The following is a 19449-nucleotide window of genomic DNA, read 5'->3' as shown; positions in this document are numbered from 1 at the left end:
AGACCCCGAAGAAGCTCTTGGCCTCCAGTTTTGAATTGGCTCAGCTTTGGCCATTGCAGTCATTTGGGGAGTGGATCCACAGTTGGAAGACCTTCTCTCTGTATATGAAATCTGCCTTCCAAATGAACTCTTATGGAAAAGACTCCCCGAAGGCTTCGGGAACTCAGCTAGGCAGGGTTTGACTGGTTTAACAGGAAAGAACAGAGGGAAAAGCCAGGCTGGGGAGGGAGGAGGAGGATGAAGTGACTAAGACAAAAGACCAAGCCCTGATTACACAGGGAGAGTGAGCGGGGCTGTCCCCTTTGGATCTTAAGAGAAAGCAAGGCCAAGGCTGGTGGTGAGCAGTACAGGATGAGTCCTCTGCAGTCTTCTTGTTTCCGGGTACAGGAGTAGTTCGAGAAACAAGGGAAAAAATGCAAAACAAGATTGATACTCAGGGCCCGGAGCAATGGCTCAATGGCTAAATCCTCGGCTTGCACGCCCTGGAACCCCATATGGGTGCTAGTTCGTGTCTCCATGTCCCATCCAACTCCCTGATTATGGCCTGGGAAAGCAGTAGAGGATGGGCTAAAGTTTGGGAACCTGCACCCATGTGGGAGACCTGGTGGAAGCTTCTCCTCCTGGCTTCAGATTGGCTCGGCTGTGGTCGTTGTGGCCACTTGGGGAGTGAACCAGCAGACAGAGAATCTTTCTCTGTCTCTCCTTCTCTCTGTAAATCTGATCTGCCTTTCCAATAAAAATAAATAAATCTTTTTTTTTTTTTTTAAGTGATGCTGGGGACAGCACTGGCCTCCCTCTGAGAGGTAGTGGTAGGGACCCCCTGGAGTGTGGGAGGGGGCATGGGAAGTGGGTGGAGGTCTAAGAAGGTGTCACATTCTGCACATTCATCCCAACAAAGGCCATCTGTCACCTCCCCCAGGGGATTCTCCCTCACCTCCCTCCCTTGGCTCAGGGTCTAAGCCCAGAACAGAAGTGTCTGCATGGAGTGTGTTCATAGTCATTATTTATGCAGCCCTGTTAGGTACCATCTGGAGACATTTGCGATGCCCAGGAGGATTGCACAGGACCTATAAAAATGGTGTTTTGTAGAAAGAATTTGTAAAGCCTTGGATTTTTGGTATCCACGAGTGGGTTTGGACTGATTTTCCTGTGACTCCCAAAGGCGGGCTGTTTGTGATTTGTAAACGCATTGACCCAGCCAGCGTGGGTTATTGCCATACACCATTGCTTTCATGCTACACAGAAGAACTTCCGTTTCACATCCCAGGACACTTGTGACTTGTTTGTTGTGAGCAGTTGGTCCGTCTGCTGCTGGTGCTGGAGGCAGGCATCAGTGATGGCAGCCAAGTCACCTCTTGGGACACCCACTTCTCCTACTGCAGTCCCAGGTCCCGGGTGCCTACTCCTCTACTTCTGATTCCAGCTAATTCCTGCTAATGCACTCCTTCTGGGACCTGGGCCGTGTGGGTACAGAGGCTGAGCCAAGGATCTGGGTCCCTGCTACCCAGATGGGAGATCCACATTGAGCTCTAGGCTCCTGGCTCTGACCTGGCCCAGTCACAAGTGTTATGGGTCTTTAGGAAGTGACCCAGTGAATAGAATCTCTCCTCTCTCTCAAATAAGATGAGAAGATATAAGCAATTTTTAAAATGACTTATAAATTAATTGTGTTCATGACTACAAATTAAATAATAGGTTTTCTTTTCTATTCTTTTCCCAAACTAGCAGGCCTAGCATATGGATGACTGGATGTCACCAGCCACATATGTCTCCTGGGCCTCTCCCTGGGTCCTGACCACAACTCCCCAGTTGTGGGCCTCCACTGGACACTCATGTCATTCCCATCTACTCTGCTGCACCTGGGCCACACGGGCTTTCACGTGTGTCATCGGCAGGTGCCTGGGTTACTTTTACCTGGGAGCAGGGTAGCAGTCCTACCTGAAAGAGACTTGGAGGGGCTGGCGTTCTGGGTCTGCAGGACCATGACAGCTAGACCAGGCAGTGCCAGGGCTGGGCTCTTCTTGGTCTTGTATGCTGACACCAAGTGGTTGAAGCCTTTCTGATTCTCAAAGAACAGACACTGGTCCCTCCCTGGTAAACTCCTGGGGCCCCTGGGCCATGTCGGCACATACTGGGGCTGCTGAACTGTCTCCACAGCTTGTCCCACAGGCTGGGCCTGCCAGGAGTCTGGGCCTCCTGCCTGGACATCACAGACCTTCCTATAGGAACCAGAAAGCAAGCAGCAAGGGCAGAGGTGCTGCAGGGAGAGTGACTGTCCCTGAATGCACTGCTTGGAGAGCCAGTGCTAAGAGACGCTGCCAGTGTGACCAGAACCCAAGGTCCCCGTGGCCAGTGGGGACAGAGTCAAGCACAGCAGGGATTACCTGGGAGAGCAGGGGGGAAGGCCTGGTAAGAGGATTACAGCAGGTTTGGCTTAGGAGTAGGTGCTGTGTGAGTCAGAGTGTTGCAGAATCCAGAACTTTCCTCAGGGCCAGTCTCTGTCTTCCTGTAAATTGTGGGGTGAGTCTGCCTTCTGAGCACTGTTTTATTGGGTGCTTACTCCAAGCCAGAAGCTGCGCTAAGCACTTTGCCTGAGCAAACAAGAGAGACCACTTGGTACTTCCTGCAACCTCGTGCGTCTCACCCATTATGATTCCATTTTACCGATGACAGCACTGAGGTTCAGACAGGCCTCGTGACAGCCCACGCGCACAATAGTTACAGATGAGAATCAGTGCTAGATGTTTCCCAAGGGCGTAAGCTCTACACTAGGAACTGAAAGGCAAAGTTGATGACACCAAGTCCCTGAGGCAACAACTGTGGACAGCAGCAAGCAGGCAACTTCCTCTGTGAAAGGGTGAGAAGAGGCAGAGTCCTCAGATTTTTTAGTAAGAAGAAAAGACTGCTGTCCTGCCAACAAGTATTGGGGCTGGGGTAGACTGAGCCGGACCAGGAGTGGGCAAGAACCAGAAGTGGGCATGGTAGGGGACATTGGGGGCCACCCCAACTAGGTTACAACACCCACAGGTTTGCATGAGAGCTGGGGTTGGAAGGTAGGACTGACCAGACAGCTGCACCCACAGGTATGTGTGTTGGTTGCTTGCAGGTACGGGCTGAGCCTGGCCCTTTGCCAGCTGGCACACATGAGAGCAAGGGCTGAGGACCTCCCAGGAGAGATTTCCAGTGAGACCACTGTGCTTGTTGCATGATCTCAGGGAAAATGATGGGAACGTGTCGTTCAATCCTGGAGCACATGTTGCAGGACTCGGCTACCTTAGATGCTGACTCTTGCAGAAGAATGGAGAATATTCCCAGATACACACACACACACACACACACACGACAGGCAGCTCATTAAAGTCAACAGAGGATTCCAAGCACCTCATCAAAAGATGGAAAGCAGGACAGGTTGAACAACACTCGAGACTCGAGTCTACGACAAGCTCCTGGGCCTGTGGGCACACACAGGTGGATGGGAACAGCCAACAGGTCTCAGATAGAATTTCTCACCTCTGGTGTAATGAAACGAATAGCACAATCTTAGAACAATCAAGATCACTCGAGTGACACTCTTGGAACATCCTTCCCCATATGGGGGTCTCCAAGGCAACAACAAACAACTGTGCCATCCTGGGCATTGACGCCCCTGACAGCAAGGACACATATGCGTTCTTTTTTTTTTTTTTTTTTTTTTTTTTGCTTTTATTTGTTTCTTATATGCTTTCTTTCCATACTGTGGACACAGGAGGAAAAATGAAAACATTTATCTCACTTCCTTGAAATCCCCAACCCTGACCCTCTCTACTCTAATCAGAGGCCCACATGAGCCTGCAGCCCCCTCATCCTTATAATTAATATCAAAACCAACTAGAGCCGACTGGAGTTGTGGGTGACTTGGTGTTGGTGATGCGACATCCTAGAGGAGCCAGGGCTCACCTAGGGCTGGCTCATGCTAGTGGATGTCCCAAAGTGTGCGCCCATGACCTTGTCCAGAGTGGCTCTGCAGCCTTGATGAAAGGGCACTCTACCAGGGCCACCTGGGAGCAAGACTGGCTGACAGTAGGATTTAGGATGCTGGGGACAAAGCCAGAAAGTGTGTTGTACACTGATTAGCATAAAGCACACCTCCTGCAAGAAACCTCCGAGGAATCACATGGGGGCCATTTTATTGCCTTGGCGCCATCTCCTTCCCATGTCTGAAAGTTCCACTTCCCCCAGCTCATCTGAAGACCACACAGCCAGCCTGGCATCTCATGTGTGTCCACCCCACTCGGCTCAGTGACTACAACCAGAGCTGGGTTCCTGTCCGCTGCTGAGTCAGTGTCAATCCTTGGCTAGGTGCTTGGAATGGGAATGGGGACACTTCCACACTGGTCTGTCTCCTGCATTAGGGAAAGTAGAAGGACAAACTACTGAATATTGGGAGGAAGAGGCAGAGAGAGCACAAAAGAGGGTATGCAGAGGAGAGAGAAAGAATAAGAGAGAGAGGGAGAGCGCAGACCCTGCCTTGGGGGTTTTCTGGGGTCTGGCTATGCCCCAGCCCTGCCTCCTTATAATAAGTTCTCCACAGTGAGTGTGTATAATTTACATACTAGAATCTCTAGAGCGTCCCAGCCTGGCCTCCCTCCCATCCCACACCCACCACAGGCCCCAGGTTGCATCTCACCTTAAAGACAAATAATACTGAAGTGTCTGGTTCGGTTTTTAAGAATCTTTTTTCTTTTTTTTTTTTTTAATACCAAAAAGTTGACTTCCTTTTGTGCAAGTATCCACAGGTCTTGTCAATTTTAAAGCCTGTGCTCACACATATAATTTAAGATGATTAAGAAGGAGGTTCATTTTTATAGGTTGAGATGAAAATGTTTGAGCTTTGCTTGTGTGTTTTCCAAGCCATGGTGTTTTTCCTCTGAGTTCCTGAAGCTCCCGAACAAGTGACAGCTGAACGAGCCATGGCAGCCATCTCACTGTCACCTGTGTCCACTGAGTTTCCGGTCCCTGGCCACCCTCACCCATGTCCTTGTCGGGAACCTTCTAATACCAGAATCCTGCATCATGGGACCTGCCCAAGCTAGGGGCAACAATAGCCTTTTCTGATGTGGGCATCATGTCACTGCCAGGGAGAGTGACAGTCACGGAAGACAGAGCGGTTGCCACAGACTCGTCTTCAGCCGAGGGCAAGAGCAGATCCTGCGTGTGCTCCTACTGCCATCAGAAACAACGTGCAGGAACTGTGGCTGGGTTGCAGCAGGGTGAGTTGTTGCCTGGGATGCCGGCATCTCCTACAGAAGGGCCCATTTCTGCTCCAGCTTCCTGCTAGTACACCTGGGAAAGCAGCAGCAGCAGAAGGTCCAAGTGCTTGGGTCCCTGCACTCAAGTGGCACACCTGGATAGAGTTCCAGGCTCCTGGCTTCAGCCTGACCCATCCCTGGTTGCCATCTTAGGAGTGAATCCGTGGATGGAAGATCTCATTCTGTTTCTCCCTCTTTGACACTGCTTTTCGAGTGAATAAAAACAAAAAATCTTTTTTTTTTCAAGAAGCAATAGAGCATCACCACCTTTTCCTAGACTCATTGCACTTGGGTGCGCAGATACGTGTGTTACTGCTGTATTTTACGAGCATGAGCAACAACCAAAAGAACTCTTCAGCATGCATTCATATGCAAACTATATATGCAATTGCATCCTAGATATATATTCCATATGTAGATTGTTCTTGTCCATGATTCACATGGTACACCTAAAATTTGAGCAGGCGAGAGATAATTATCAAGAATGATTAGGGCCAGTGTAGGAGGTGGTGTAAGAAGGAGGCCAAGTCTCTGCTTGTGGCACCAGCATCCTCGGTTGCTCCACTTCTGATCCAGCTCCTTGCTCACAGGCTAGGATGACTCAGATCCTCGGGCCCCTGCACCCACACAGGAGACCTGAATGGAGGTCCCAGCTCCTGACTTCAGCCTGGTCTGGCTCTGCCCCTTGCAGCCATTGAAGGACCAAGTCCACACTTGTCCCCTTTATTCTCTAATTCTACCTTTCAAAAAAATAATTTTCCCCAAAACTTGTCATGTGATCACACCTGCCTACCACCTGCAGAGAGGCAGGTGACTCTGGGGGTGCTTCAAGGTGGGACCTGCATGTTCATATACGCATGTGTGTGTCTGTGTGCACATGTGCAAACGCAGCTGGAGGTCTAGCCTCACTCAAGCTGCTTGGGCAAGGTCACCAGGCTAGGGGTGGGGCCCTGCCTTGTACCCACCTTGGTCACTCGCATCGAAACATCTTGGACCTCCCTATGTTGTCCATCCATTGGGGCACATACCCTAAGATCTTGTTAGCAGACCCCGGGGTCGCTTCCCTCCATCCAGCTTCTTGGCACCTGGAACACATCTGACCCTTTGCTACGTACCTCTGTGGCTTCTGCCTGCCTCACCCAAATTCCAGACCTCAGGATGCCTTGGCATGCAGCTCGCTTCCCCTTCTCTTGCTCAGTCTGTGACTCAGATGCACCTGCCAGCATGCCTCCTCCAGCCCTGAGTTCTGGGCCATGGATGGCTTCTCCTCTTGGCTAGTTGGTTGGTTAATGAGCATAATAAACTTCACATCTTCAGATTTGAGCCTCCAGACCCCTCATTTCCCCAAAAACCAACATCAGCGTTTTCCCCTTGACATTTGTCTCCCTCGGTGCGTTCCTGCCTTTCTGTTCTTCAACAACCCACCTGCCTCCTGACCGGGGGGCTTTGGCACAGTTCCCCCTGCACACAAGCCTTCCCTAGATGGCTGTATTCTGAGACCCCAGCTCCTAGGTCTTCTCCCTGAGCTCTGGCAGGCAGCCTTCTTTTTCTTTCTTTCTTTTTTTTTCTTAAGATTTATTTATTTTTATTGGAAAGGCAGATCAGATTTACAGAGAAGAGACAGAAAGATCTTCCATCCACTGACTCTCTCCGCCCCTGTCCCCCAACAAATGGCCTCAGCGGGCAGAGCTGAGCCAATCCAATGCTGGGAGCCTCCTCTAGTCTCCCACATGGGTTCAGAGTCCCAAGACTTGAGGCCATTCTCCACTGCTTTTTCAGGCCACAAGCAAGGAGCAGGATGGGAAGTGGAGCAGCCGGGACATGAACCAGCACCCATATAGAATCCTGGTATTTGTAGGGGGAAGCATAGCCAACTGAATCCTTGTGCCACTCCCTCTGCCAGGCAGCCGCCTTCTTCTCCCTCCATCAGCTGTGTTCTTCTGAGCACTCGGGGTCACAGCGCAACATCTGACTTCTTATCCACTTCCTTCACACTTTACTCTCCATCACACCCAACACCAGGTCTCCCCTGGGTCTGTGTGTTCACAGCATGCAACACACAGAGATGGGTCTCAGAATAAGTTCTTAAATGAAAACAAAAAACCATGCACTTGGGCCAAGAAGAGCTGTGGGAATTTTAAAGTGATGCTGCACAGGTTTTAGGGTTAAAGAAGAGAGAAGGGGCCGGCACTGTGGCATAGTAGGCTAATCCTCTGCCGGTGACACTAGCATCCCATATGTGCACCAGTTCAAGTCCCAGCTGCTCCACTTTCCATCCTGCTCCCTATTAAGGTGCTTGGGAAAGCAGCAGATGATGGGTCCCTGCACCCATGTGAGAGACTCAGAGGAGGTTCTTGACATTTCCTCCTGCACATTTAGGGCATTGACCAGTGGATGGAAGATTCTCTTTCCCTCCCTCTCTCTGTAACTCTGCCTTTTAGATAAATAAGTAAATCTTTAAAAAACAAAGAGAAAATAAACAAGGGGGAGGAGGTTCCTGTGTCCCCTCCCTCCTCCCCCCTCCCAGTCCTCGTCCATGGGGTTCCCAACCTGGCATGCTGCCCAGAACTCTCCCTGGTAGGTCTTGCTCCCCAAACCTCCAGAGGATGTCGAGTCCCTGCTGACCCCAGTTCAGCCGTCTCCTCCGGGTCTTCTTTTTCCACATCCACAACCTTTGTGACCTTGTAGCCCCATCTTGCACCCCAGCGGCGCAGGGTCTGTGCCAACAGCCTGACTTGGCTCCAGGGCGGGGCGGGGCGTGTCCCGCAGCGCGAACCATAAGATGCTGCGGCCACCCTCCCTGCGGAGATTCGGGCTCACAGCATGGCCAAGTTCGGAGTGAGGGTGTCCACAGGCAAGGCCTTCGGGGCAGGCACGTGGGACAGCGTGTCTATCAGCATCGTGGGGACCCTGGGAGAGAGCCCTCGAATGCGTCTGGACCACTTTGGCAAGGAGTTCGCCGCTGGAGCGGTTAGTGTGCGGTGGCGGTGGGCAGAGGCGGGGATGGAGGACTAGGCAGGGGCGGGGGAGGGGAGACGGCCCTCCCCACAAGCTGATCCTGCCTGCAGGAGGAAGACTTCGAGGTGACACTGCCCCAGGACCTGGGCCCAGTTTTGCTGTTGCGCGTGCACCTGGCGCCCCCTGAGCTGCCCCGCGCGCTCGGCCTCCCTGCTGCAGACGCCTGGTTCTGTCGCTGGATACAGCTCACGCCGCCCCGGGGCGCCCCACTGCGCTTCCCCTGTTACCAGTGGCTGGAGGGACCCCGGAGCCTGGTGCTACGGGAAGGGGCAGGTAAGGAAGGAGCGGGGAGGGGGCTGGGGCTGGTATGCGGGAGGGCGCGGGGAGGAAGATCACGGAGAAGAAAGAAGTTAGCTGGGGGCGGCCAAGGGGCTGGGGGCAGAGGAGAGGACGGGGACGGGGACGGGTGGAGGTGGGGGGAGGAGTAGGGAGGAGGAGGCCGTAGGAGCACAGTGTGGGTGGGGAGCTGGAGAACGGCTTTTACCCATCTCGCTCCTCTGGCAGCCAAGGTCTCCTGGGCTGACCAGCACCCAGCGCTCCAGCAGCAGCGCCAGGAGGAGCTGCAGGCCCGGCGCCAGCTGTACAGGTGAGAAGAGGGCTGCACGTGGGGGCAGGGGAAGCCAGTGGATGGGGCAGGGCCGGATGGGGTGGCAGGGGATGGCACAGACTGGAGATCCTGAAGGGTCCACGCTGTTGAAGTGTGTCCCTGGGTGAGGCAGCAACAGCCAGCACCGTCATACTCAGGTGTCCTTAGGAATGCAAATTTCAGGCCCCTGCGAGCTACTGGATGGGGGAGGAGCACAGTCATTAACCCTGGTGCTACTGAAGTTTGAAAATCCTTCTAAGTTGCTTGACCCTGGCTGGTGTCTTCCTTGCCCTGGGGTGTCTGTTTGGCACAGCTGCTGGCTGTGTCCATCCCTGCCCAGCCGCTGGAATTCACCTTCCAGGGTCACCAGTCCACAAAGAGACCTCTTCCTTTGCCCTGGGTTTTTTGTTCTGCATCCGGGCAGACCCAGGCTGCTTAATTTCTGGTGATTCTACATGTGTCATGAGCTTCACCCACCCCAGAAAACCTTGGAACTGAGTCTGCCAGCCACAGCCCCCAGGATGGGAAGGGGAGCCGCACTGGAAATCATGGAGACCCAGGCCAGCCTGGGCCTTAGCGCTCTGTGAGGTCTTGGGCAAGGCATTCATCTGAGCAATCCTTTCCTTTAATATGTATATTATATATAGAGAGAGGTAGAAAGACAATAGATCCCACCCACTCATTTGCTTCCCAGATGCCTACAATGGCACTGGCTGGGACTGAAGCCAGGAAACTCAATGCAGGTCTCTCACGTGGGTTGCAGGGACTCAAGTACCTGTGCTTTTCCTGCCGCCTCCCAGACTGTGCATTATTAGCAGGATGCTGGAATGATATGGGATTGGAACTCAAACCTAGGCACTCCAAGCTAGACACTCCAATATAGGGTGTTGCTACCTTAACCACTGTCAAATCCCTCACTCTAACTCCCCACCCCCTCCTAGTTCTTGATTTCCCTTTGCAAGAAGAAACCTATCTTGTTTGGGTTATTAGGCAGTGCAAAGGAGAAAACGATGCAGAATACAGCTAGGCAGCAGCCGAGCCTGTTAAGAAAGTGACTAAAACAGGGCACCAAATGTTGGAAAAGAGGCGCGGGACAGAGGAATTGGGTATGAAGTCATAGCTTAGTCACATTTATTAAAGATTAATACATGTTCAGAGGGTGGCCAGTTGGCCTGCAGGCAGGCAGGAGGGGCGCATCTTTGCACAGGCTGAGCCTTTTGTAGTTTGAGGGTCTTGGGGTTCACAGTGGTGAGGGAGTTTGGAGAAGTGAGGAAGTGGGTGTGGACTGGGCACTCCAACCTTGGCACGCTTGGCTCTCTGGATGGTTGAGAGGAAAGGCAGAGAATGAGTTGTAAATCAGAAAACGGGTCTTCCCCCCCCCCCCACATAGGCTGGTCTTTTGAAGTGCAGGAAGAGTCCCTGAAGGGGGCTGCCCCTGTTTTACTGTGGGAGTTTAAAGCCTGTAGAACCAGACTGGTGGCTTGTGCCCATCATTCCTAACTCTGGGTACAGATAATAGAATGGAGCCCAGGGTTCTTTCCGGCTGCGCTATACTCTGGATGGACTCACTGGAGAAGCAGGGTAGTCTGGGTTTGTTCCTGTGGGATGGCTCGGAGTAGAGAGTGATTCATTGCTATAAAGACTTTTGAAATTCTCTCGTGAGACATGATAGGAATAAAAGCAATGTGATTATGAGGACAGAGGAGATGATGGAGACATTGCCCATCATGGAAAAAATGGCCAAAATGAGGCAGGGTTATTTTGGCAATAGATTTCATGAACATATTGTATGTGTGCAATCCCTTCTGTCATATATATCTATAGATAGATAGATACACATACCTATGTATGTATATGGTTTCTTTATTATTATTTTTTTTGGAAAGGCACAGGGACAGAGAATCTTCCATCCACTGGCTCACTCCCCAGGTGGCTGCAATGGCTAGAGCTTAGCCTATCTGAAGTCAGGAGTCAGGAGCTTCTTCCAGGTCTCACACTTAGGTACAGTGGCCCAGCACTTGGGCCATCCTCTGCTGCTTTCCCACACCCTTAAGTGGAGTAGCTACAACTCAGACTGATGTCACTGGATGCCAGTGCCACAGACAGAGGCTTAAGTTGCTAAACCATGATGCCACCCATCAATTCCTTCTCTTGTCACAGCTTCTTTATTGACTTAAAAACAGCACTTTTCACCCAGAGAGATACAAAAGCGGCACAAAGATCTCTTGACAGGGTAGTTAGAGGGATGGAGAAATAGCTCGGTCTAGAGTGTAGGAGAAAAGGAGGAAGTAAGGAAGGCTAGATACAGGTTGTTCACTTAGTGGGAAGACAGACGTGAGCCTGGTTGTAGCAGAAAAAACAAAAACACTGTTGATTTATCTGTTGCGCTGCCAAGGAGCTGTGGGGTGGAGTTATTCTGGCCTGTTCTAATCCCGGGCTCCCCCATTCCTTCCTTCTGCTTATGGGGACCCTGGCTGCTGTCAGGGGTTAGAGCAACTCTCCTGGCTTTCCTGAGTTGAGTAGGGGCTTGTGGTCACGCCGGTGCCCCAGCAGAATGTGGTATGTCCAGGGGGGCCACAGTGCTGGCTAGCTGGAACAGCTTCCATCTGTGGTTTTATATGCATGACATTCCAGAACTCCATTGCTTCCAGTCTGAAGCAACCAGATCTAACAAGCAGATTAAACATACTGTGGCTTCCAAAAGATTGACAGGAGGGGGTGATAAGTAAGTGGGGGCTGAGGCCTGGCCAGGTGGATGTGAGACCCAGGGGTGCCTATCTCTTCACATGAAGAAGAGACATAAGGGAGGCGTGACTCCTTGCGAGGAGGCACCTCACTGTCTCCCACTACCTGGGCAGACTGGGAGGTGAACTGGTCAGAATAGGAGGCTAGTACAGAACAGGTGGAATGTCTAGATGGAAATGGACAGTTTTACCTGCAGTGTCACTGAGTCTAGGCTATGCCCTCCGTAGCATCTGTTGTTACAGAAGCTGGGCAGAACAAAGCGCTATTTCAGCTTGAGGCCCATAGGGTCTGTGGTTCCGACCCAGGAGCCTTTCGACCTCCAGGGGAGTTGAGTTTCCAGTGGCCTGGCTCTTGGCAGAGCTGATGGGGTTCTTTGGAAGCCGTCCCTCTGTTGCGGGCAGCTGTGGGTCTGATTCCCTGGCTCCCCACATGGTCAAAGGTTCTGCTTGGCGGTGGACTGGCCGTGTCGGGTCTCCTTGAGAGCAGACCACTGCATAAAGCCACATTAATAGGTCTCCTGTTGCCTAATTTGCTTGGCTTCATCCTGGTCTCCGATAAAGGGGACCCCAGAGGCAGGTTTTAGGATGGAACCTCTGGGGGTGCTCAGTCCCTAAATCTTCAGTGTCCTGAACAAGAGATCTGTGGTCATAGGCATGTTCTGGCAGTGTTTTTCCTGTGAGATCAGGCAAAGCCCATGAAGAGAGTCATGTCTTTGTAAGCAATATAAAAACGTGAGCACTTGACCCTATCTGTCTATACATTTTGAAATCATTAATATAACTTTGTTTCAGATCTTAATTCAATTTGAAAAAAAAAAAAGGAGGGGTAAGGGTAAGATTTATTTGAGAGAGAGATCTTCCTCCCGCTGCTTCACTCCCCAAGTGGCCACAACTGCTAGAGCTGAGACAATTCAAAGCCAGGAGCCAGAAGCGTCTTTTGGGTCTTCAATGTGGGTGCAGGGTCCCAAAACGTTGGGCCATCGTCTGCTGCCTTCCTAGGCCATTAGCAAGGAGCTGGATTGGAAGTGGAGCAGCCAGGACATGAACTGGTACCCATATGGGATGCCAGCATGCAGGTAGAAGATTAGCCTGCTATACCATCATGCTGGTCCTGCTCCTCTTGTAACAGTTAACTCTTTCCTATCCAGGCCCTCTGTATTTAGAGTGAGGTATCAGATTCTGGGGGCTTGGTGGAAAGGCCCGCTCATAGGCCCACCCTTCATCTTCTTGGAATTTACTAGGTGGGTTGGAAACCACAGCAGCCGCCGGCATGTTTGAGAAGTAGGGTTTGTCTGCCCCCCTGTGGCAGTGTCCTTGAAGTGCACGTTGTTCTTTGACGTTGAATGCTCGTACCCTAAAGCAGCTGTTGACCCAATGCGTAAGTGAGTTGGCTGGGCGAATGGTTTTGCTATTTTACCCGGAGGTCTTTGGTTGTGGAGCTGACTTCCTAAAGGCTTTCAGCAAAGCCCTAGGCCACAGCCAACTAAATTGCTGCAGCTCTCCCCCCGCCCCCAAGCTGTGGAGAGTGAGGGTCCCAGAAACTCTAAAAATCCCTTAACTTCAAACCAGCCTGTGCTGGGCAAGCTGCACTATGGGAACGGCTAGAGCTAACCCCAGGTGCAGCTAGGAAAAATCAGGGGGTGGAATTTATCAGCAGGACCCAGAGCCACGGACAGGAGTGTGGGCAGGAGGTGGTGCCCATGTCACAGGCAGACACAAGCGATTCTCTCCAGCTTCCTCTCTCTCTCTGAGGGCCCCCTCTGCCTGGCAGAGAGTGACCTTAGCCAATCTGCCTGATGTTTACACTATCACTCAGATGATCCAGGTCTGACTCAGGTCCCAGGGCAGATGCTCTGGGAAGGCTTCTGATTGGCTCAGCCCTGGTAAGGTGCTCCCCTGGGTCGATCAACCTTAACCTGGGAAAGAAGGCAGCCTGGGAGACCAGGTCTGCTGCCCCAGCAGCCCAACCCAGGGGTGGTCCTGGCTCCCAGGGGGTCTGCCGCTCCCTCTGGCCCAGGCAAGGGGCACCCTGAGAAACCCCTTTTGCCGCTCTGCTTTTCAGCTGGAAGACTTATGCCCCTGGCTGGCCCCGCTGCCTTGATGAAGAGACAGTGAAAGACCTGGACCTCAACCTCAAATACTCTGCCGCCAAGAGTGCCACCTTCTACCTCAACCTCAACTCTGTGTGAGCAAGCCTTTCTGCATTCCTCCTCTGGAAGGCCAGCCCTCCCTGGACTCCTGTTACCCACCACTTCCCCACCCCTCAGCTAGAACTGATCAAGAACCCCGGGGAACTGCAGGCTGGCTGATGGGGCAGGGTCCCCCATCCCGGCATTCTAGCATCCTACTCCTTCGCCCGCCCCCACACAGGCGTGCAGAGCTGAAGATCAAGGGGTTGCTGGACCGCAAGGGGCTCTGGAGGAGTCTGAGGGAGATGAAGAGGATCTTCAATTTCCGCAAGACACCGGCCGTTGGTGAGGGGCGTGGTCTGGGTCTTGGTCGCTTGCTAGGACCACAGTGCCAGGGGGCCCCTGCAAACACCGCACCCTTGCTGGTCCAGACCTCCCTACAGAGGGACCCCTGACCTCCCCAGCTCCATGCTTGGGTGGGGCTGGGGACCCAGTCCTTGTGCTCAGGGGCGCAGCAGAGGGAATGTCCGTCCACGACCTGCTGTGGCCTAAGGGAGGAAACCAGGCATGGTCATGCAGGGCGGGGTGAGTCACAGTAGAACTGGAGATGGTCCCGGGGCAGTGTGAGGCTACTGACTGCTGGCCAGCCAAGGAGTGCTCTGGGAGTGGGTAGACATTGATGGCAGGAGCAGAAACAAGACCATGAGTCATGAGGTGGTGGCCTGGTGAGGCAGTGGGCAGTACACAGTGGGCAGGCGGATCAAGATGTACCGGAGGACAGGATTCACAGGGCTTGATGGGAAGGGGAGAGGGGTGCTGCCTACTACCATGGGGTGGTGGGCAGGGGAGAGGGCCAGGGCAGAGCCTCCATGTGCTGGCTGAAATGCTGAATTTGAGGCTGTTGACTCAAGGAGGAGAAGGATGGCAGGTGCTCCATGGGCTGGGGACGGGGTAGTGACTGAAGCCTAAGAAAGGGAGAGCCCAGGTAGAAGTCACCGTGCAGCCAGGAGGAGCCCCCTGGGAGCTGCTGCTGGTGGTATGGGAGTGCAGGGTGACCGGTCCCCATCCCTCCCCACTGCCCGCCCCGCATCTCTCCCTGCAGAGTACGCGTGTGAGCACTGGCAGGAAGATGCCTTCTTCGCCTCCCAGTTCTTGAATGGCATCAACCCTGTCCTGATCCACCGCTGTCGCCACCTCCCGAGCAACTTCCCGGTCACTGATGCTATGGTGGCTCCCGTGCTGGGCCCAGGGACCAGCCTGCAGGCTGAGCTGAAGGTGGGGGATGGGGAAGGGACGTGGCATCCCGGATCAGGCATGGGCAGGAGGCCTGCCTCCTATGGGAGGGGAACATGCACAGTTGTTAGGGTCTCCCGGTGTGTGCTCTCCCAAACACGCTCCTCTCCCTGCTACTGCTTGCGTGCCCCTCGCCCCACTTGACGAAGTCCCCAACTCCCTTCTCATCTCCTACAGAGGGGCTCCCTGTTCTTGGTGGACCATGGCATTCTCTCTGGCATCCCTACCAATGTCATCAATGGAAGGCCCCAGTTCTCTGCAGCCCCCCTCACCCTGCTGTACCAGCGCCCAGGCCACGGACCCCTGGTGCCACTTGCCATCCAGGTCTCAGGGGGATGGGGCGGGGAGGGGCCCTCTGAGTCCTTGATTGACGGCCACTCATAGCCACTTCCTCCCCTCAGCTCAGCCAAACCCCTGGGCCTGACAGCCCCATCTTCCTGCCTAGCGACGACAAATGGGACTGGCTGTTGGCCAAGACGTGGGTGCGCAATGCTGAGTTCTCTGTGCACGAGGCCCTCACACACCTGTTGCACGCACACCTGCTGCCCGAGGTCTTCACGCTGGCCATGCTGCGCCAGCTGCCCCACTGCCACCCACTCTCCAAGGTCAGCAGCTCCACACAGGACACTCCGTACCCCATGCATCTCCTCGCTCAACCTTCCATTATTCCTGGGGAGCTGAGGCATCCTCTGTTAGGCAAAGGGTGGGATTTCTGAATGTCCGTTGCCCCCAACTCCAAAAGCTTAGGAGATCCCAGAAGTCTGAGCTGAAAGGGTCCTGCTCTCATACGAATCAGCCCCTCCTTTCACGAAATGACCTGATGCTCACACAGGGGCGCCCCCTCCCACACCAGAGCTGGTGGAACCCAGCTCCCCACCCCACCCTATTGCTTGTCCAGTGAAAAAAATGGGGCCTATTTGTGTGTGTGTGTGTGAGGGAGGTTCTGGGCCACCTCCCTCCCCAACACCGCTGTCTCCTGCCACCCCCACCCATCGCAGCTGCTGATACCACACATGCGGTACACCCTGCACATCAACACGCTGGCCCGCCAGCTGCTCATTGCTCCGGGGCAGGTGGTGGACAAGGTAAGGGGGTGCCACGGCATGGGAGCGACCTCATCCTCACAAGTACTTACTTCCTGTCCCTGGATGGGGCACGTCTCATCCCTCAGTCCACAGGCCTGGGCATTAGGGGCTTCTCAGAGCTGATACAGAGGAACATGGAACAGCTCAACTACGCCACCTTGTGTCTGCCCCAAGACATCCAGTCCCGAGGGGTTGAAGACATCCCCGGCTACTATTACAGGGATGATGGCCTGCGGATTTGGGAGGCTGTGGAGCGGTGAGGCGGTCCGCTCCCAGAGAGCCTGGGGCTTGGGCAGGAAGACTGGGAAGGAGAGGGAGAGGAGGAGGGCTGGGCATGGGCAGGGATGGTGGCAAGGACTGAGCCCAGCCGCACCTTGCAGCTTCGTCTCAGAAATGGTCAGCATCTACTACCCGAGTGATGAGTCTGTTTGGAAGGACAGTGAGCTCCAGGCATGGGTGAGGGAGATCTTCTCCGAAGGCTTCCTATCGCGGGAGAGCTCAGGTACAGGGACCTGAGTCCTCGGGCCTGTCAGTGCGACTCTGTTGGGACCGCAGCAGCCCCAGCCCCTCCCCCATGTCCTCCAGCAGGTTTCCCCTCCTCGCTGGAGACCCGGGAAGCCCTGGTGCAGTATGTTACCATGGTGATATTCACCTGCTCAGCCAAGCACTCGGCTGTCAGCGCAGGGCAGGTGAGGAAGGCGTGGCGGTGACGGGAGGTGGGGCGCCGGCTCCCCGCACCTCATTCACCACTCTCCCTTCTGTCTTCAGTTTGATTCCTGTGCTTGGATGCCCAACCTGCCGGCCAGCATGCAGCTGCCCCCACCCACGTGCAAAGGCCAGGCCAGGCCAGAGGGCTTCATAGCTACCCTCCCACCTGTCAATGCCACGTGTGACATCATCATTGCTCTCTGGCTGCTGAGCAAGGAGCCCGGAGACCGGGTAAGGATGGGGCAGGGGTGAGGGGTGATAGGGTGGGTTGAGAGCCAGGCCTGCTAGACTGAGGCAAGGGAGGGCGTGTCCTTGTCACCCAGATACAGCACTGCCACAAGTCCCTTCACCCTACAGGCCCTTCCTGGGGGAGGACAGCCCATGCTGAGGGCCACACGGTCAGAGAGGACACAGGAATGCTTGTGGGTTGCAGAGACAATGTGCGAGCCAGCTCTTCTGAAACCCTGAGCGGGAGATGTGCTTACAGGAGGGGTGGAAATAAGTCTTGGTCAAAGGCTGCTTCAGGATAGGGGGTGAGGGGTCAGAGCCTCTTAACCAACCTTGTGATTGTCCCCCAGAGGCCCTTGGGCACGTACCCCGATGAGCACTTCACGGAGGAGGCCCCACGGCGCAGCATCGCCGCCTTCCAGAGCCGCCTGGCCCAGATCTCCTGCGATATCAGGGAGCGGAACCGGGGCCTGGCGCTGCCCTATGCCTACCTGGACCCTCCACTCATCGAGAACAGCGTCTCCATCTAGGCCCCTTAAAGAGCACTGCCCCGCGGGGTCAGTGTACGTTGGGCCACGTGGCTCCTGGCCAGAGCGGACTCCATCCAGAGTCAGGCCTGAAGTGCCTCACCTGGGACAGACCAACAGGCCCTGTTACACTCAGTGCCCCCTCAACCAAACCAGACACACCAGTGAAACCCAGAAGCCTTAATCCTCACCTACCCAGCGGGGACAGAATGCCACAGGACTTCCAGGTGCCAAGTGCCAGCACGGCATCCCCTCCCACCCGCCCTGCCACCAGGGTCTAACTGATCTTGTGTTTGGGGATAACATGAGGACAAGCACGTAATGCCTGCCACTGGCCAAGGTCACTCACTTCCATAGTATCCACCAAGAGGCTGCTCAAAGCAACACAAGAAATGGGTCTGGGCCTGGTGCGGTAGCCTAGCGGCTAGAGTCCTCACCTTGCATGCACTGGAATCCCATGTGGGTACCAGTTCGTGTCTTGGAAACCCTGCTTCCCATCCAGCTCCCTGCTTGTGGCCTGGGAAAGCAGTCGAGGACGGCCCAAAGCCTTGGGACCCTGCACCAGTGTGGGAGACCCAGAAGAGGTTCCTGGTTCCCAGCTTCGGATCGGCGCAGCAACGGCTGTTGCGGCCACTTGGGAAGTGAATTATCGGACGGAAGATCTTCCTCTCTCTCTCCTCCTCTCTGTATATCTGATTTTGTAATAAAAATAAATAAGTCTTTAAAAAAAAAAGAACAATTAAACAGTTGTGCAGAGGCGTGTGCTGTGTCCGAGTTAATAAAAAGGACAGCTTCTTCTTGGGCTGTTACAAGAGGGCACCAAGTGACAATGTCCGTGTCTTTTCGCCAATGCCACACACCCTTCTCGAGCTCCGAACTCGGCTGGAGCTGGCCTCCAGCATATTTTCAAAAAGGCAACCATCCTCAGGGTCAGAGAACAGGCTATACCATGACATAGATGTCAAAATTGACCCCACGGACCTGTGCACTTGCAGAATTTCCTTGTGTTAACAGCCCAACGTGGCTCCACACCCTCCCTCCTCACTCGGCCTCTCTCAGTCCCACACGACGTGGCCTGGGGTTGAGACAAGGGACCCTGACCCCGGGCGGACACCATGGCCTCAGGTCACTGACTCTCAGAGGTTATCATCATCCACTGGCCCAAGAGAAACCTGACTCACGGAGGGGTGAATTCACTTTCCCGCGATCACACAGCTGCTTCAGCTCCATGGACCAGCAGACGTGTGGCCAGCTGCACTTCTCGCACCGATGCCTGCCCCTCACTTGCACTCCCCAACCAGCTCACTCTCACCCTGGCACCTGGTCCAGGCAGCCCCATCGTCCTCTGCCCAGGGACCCAGCTGAGGATTGGCTCCCGCCAGTATGAGGCTATTGCACTTGGTACACAAGATGGTCTGTCATCTGCTTCGTAGCCACCATGTGGCCGAGACCTCAACTCTGTCCACCCCGTGTTCAAGGCGGGGAGGAGAATTCCACGGGGTGGGCCAGGAGCCTGGGGAGACAGGGCAGCCTCATCTCACCTCTGCCTCCGGCTCCTCCCTCATTCCTGCTGCGCCTTCCACATCAATAGACAAGGCCCCTATGGACCTCTTTGTAGCAGGGGCACCTATTGAGTCAGGCAGGGGGGCTGGGATCCCTGTGATTGGCAGAGGGGACAAGAGGATTACAGGTCACCAACCTCTTGACTCAGCACAGCTGACTTCGCTTGGGAAGGGCCGCCTGCAGCGGAAGGACAGGGGACGGCCTAAGGGCTGGCAGGGGTTCCTCCATCCCCCAGCCCCCACTGCTCCCTCTGCCTGTGCTGCCCCTGGCTGACTGTGAC

The 19449-nt window shown here is 54.4% G+C and overlaps 1 protein-coding gene across 2 annotated transcripts; it reads left to right on the top strand.

Annotated features, from left to right (window-relative positions):
* Window positions 1–8111: 8111 nt before the first annotated feature.
* Window positions 8112–17609, top strand: ALOX15B (arachidonate 15-lipoxygenase type B). 2 transcript variants are annotated; one of them, XM_041000892.1, is made up of 14 exons: window positions 8112–8258; window positions 8357–8579; window positions 8811–8892; window positions 13699–13821; window positions 14007–14110; window positions 14868–15040; window positions 15236–15382; window positions 15460–15663; window positions 16057–16143; window positions 16230–16399; window positions 16524–16645; window positions 16732–16832; window positions 16912–17082; window positions 17430–17609. In XM_041000892.1, the coding sequence occupies exons 1-14, from the start codon at window positions 8112–8114 to the stop codon at window positions 17607–17609; spliced, it is 2034 nt and encodes a 677-aa protein (XP_040856826.1). The 2 variants fall into 2 exon arrangements, with proteins under 2 accessions (XP_040856826.1, XP_040856827.1); XM_041000893.1 differs by lacking the exon at window positions 16057–16143.
* The last annotated feature ends 1840 nt before the right edge of the window (window positions 17610–19449 follow it).

This window comes from Ochotona curzoniae, unplaced genomic scaffold (genome assembly GCF_017591425.1).
Source record: "Ochotona curzoniae isolate NIBS_2020 unplaced genomic scaffold, NIBS_Ocur_1.0 scaffold_2453, whole genome shotgun sequence".
In the NCBI taxonomy this organism is placed as follows: Eukaryota; Metazoa; Chordata; class Mammalia; order Lagomorpha; family Ochotonidae; genus Ochotona; species Ochotona curzoniae.
This window is presented reverse-complemented; position numbering and strand designations above follow the sequence as displayed.

Bases quoted from the DNA above. Each gene is read 5' to 3' on its own strand.
- ALOX15B (XM_041000892.1), top strand. From the start codon at position 8,112: ATGGCCAAGTTCGGAGTGAGGGTGTCCACAGGCAAGGCCTTCGGGGCA. The intron at 8,259-8,356 runs GTTAGTGTGCGG...TCCTGCCTGCAG, and splicing joins AGGAGTTCGCCGCTGGAGCG to GAGGAAGACTTCGAGGTGAC. The intron at 15,041-15,235 runs GTGGGGGATGGG...CATCTCCTACAG, and splicing joins GCCTGCAGGCTGAGCTGAAG to AGGGGCTCCCTGTTCTTGGT.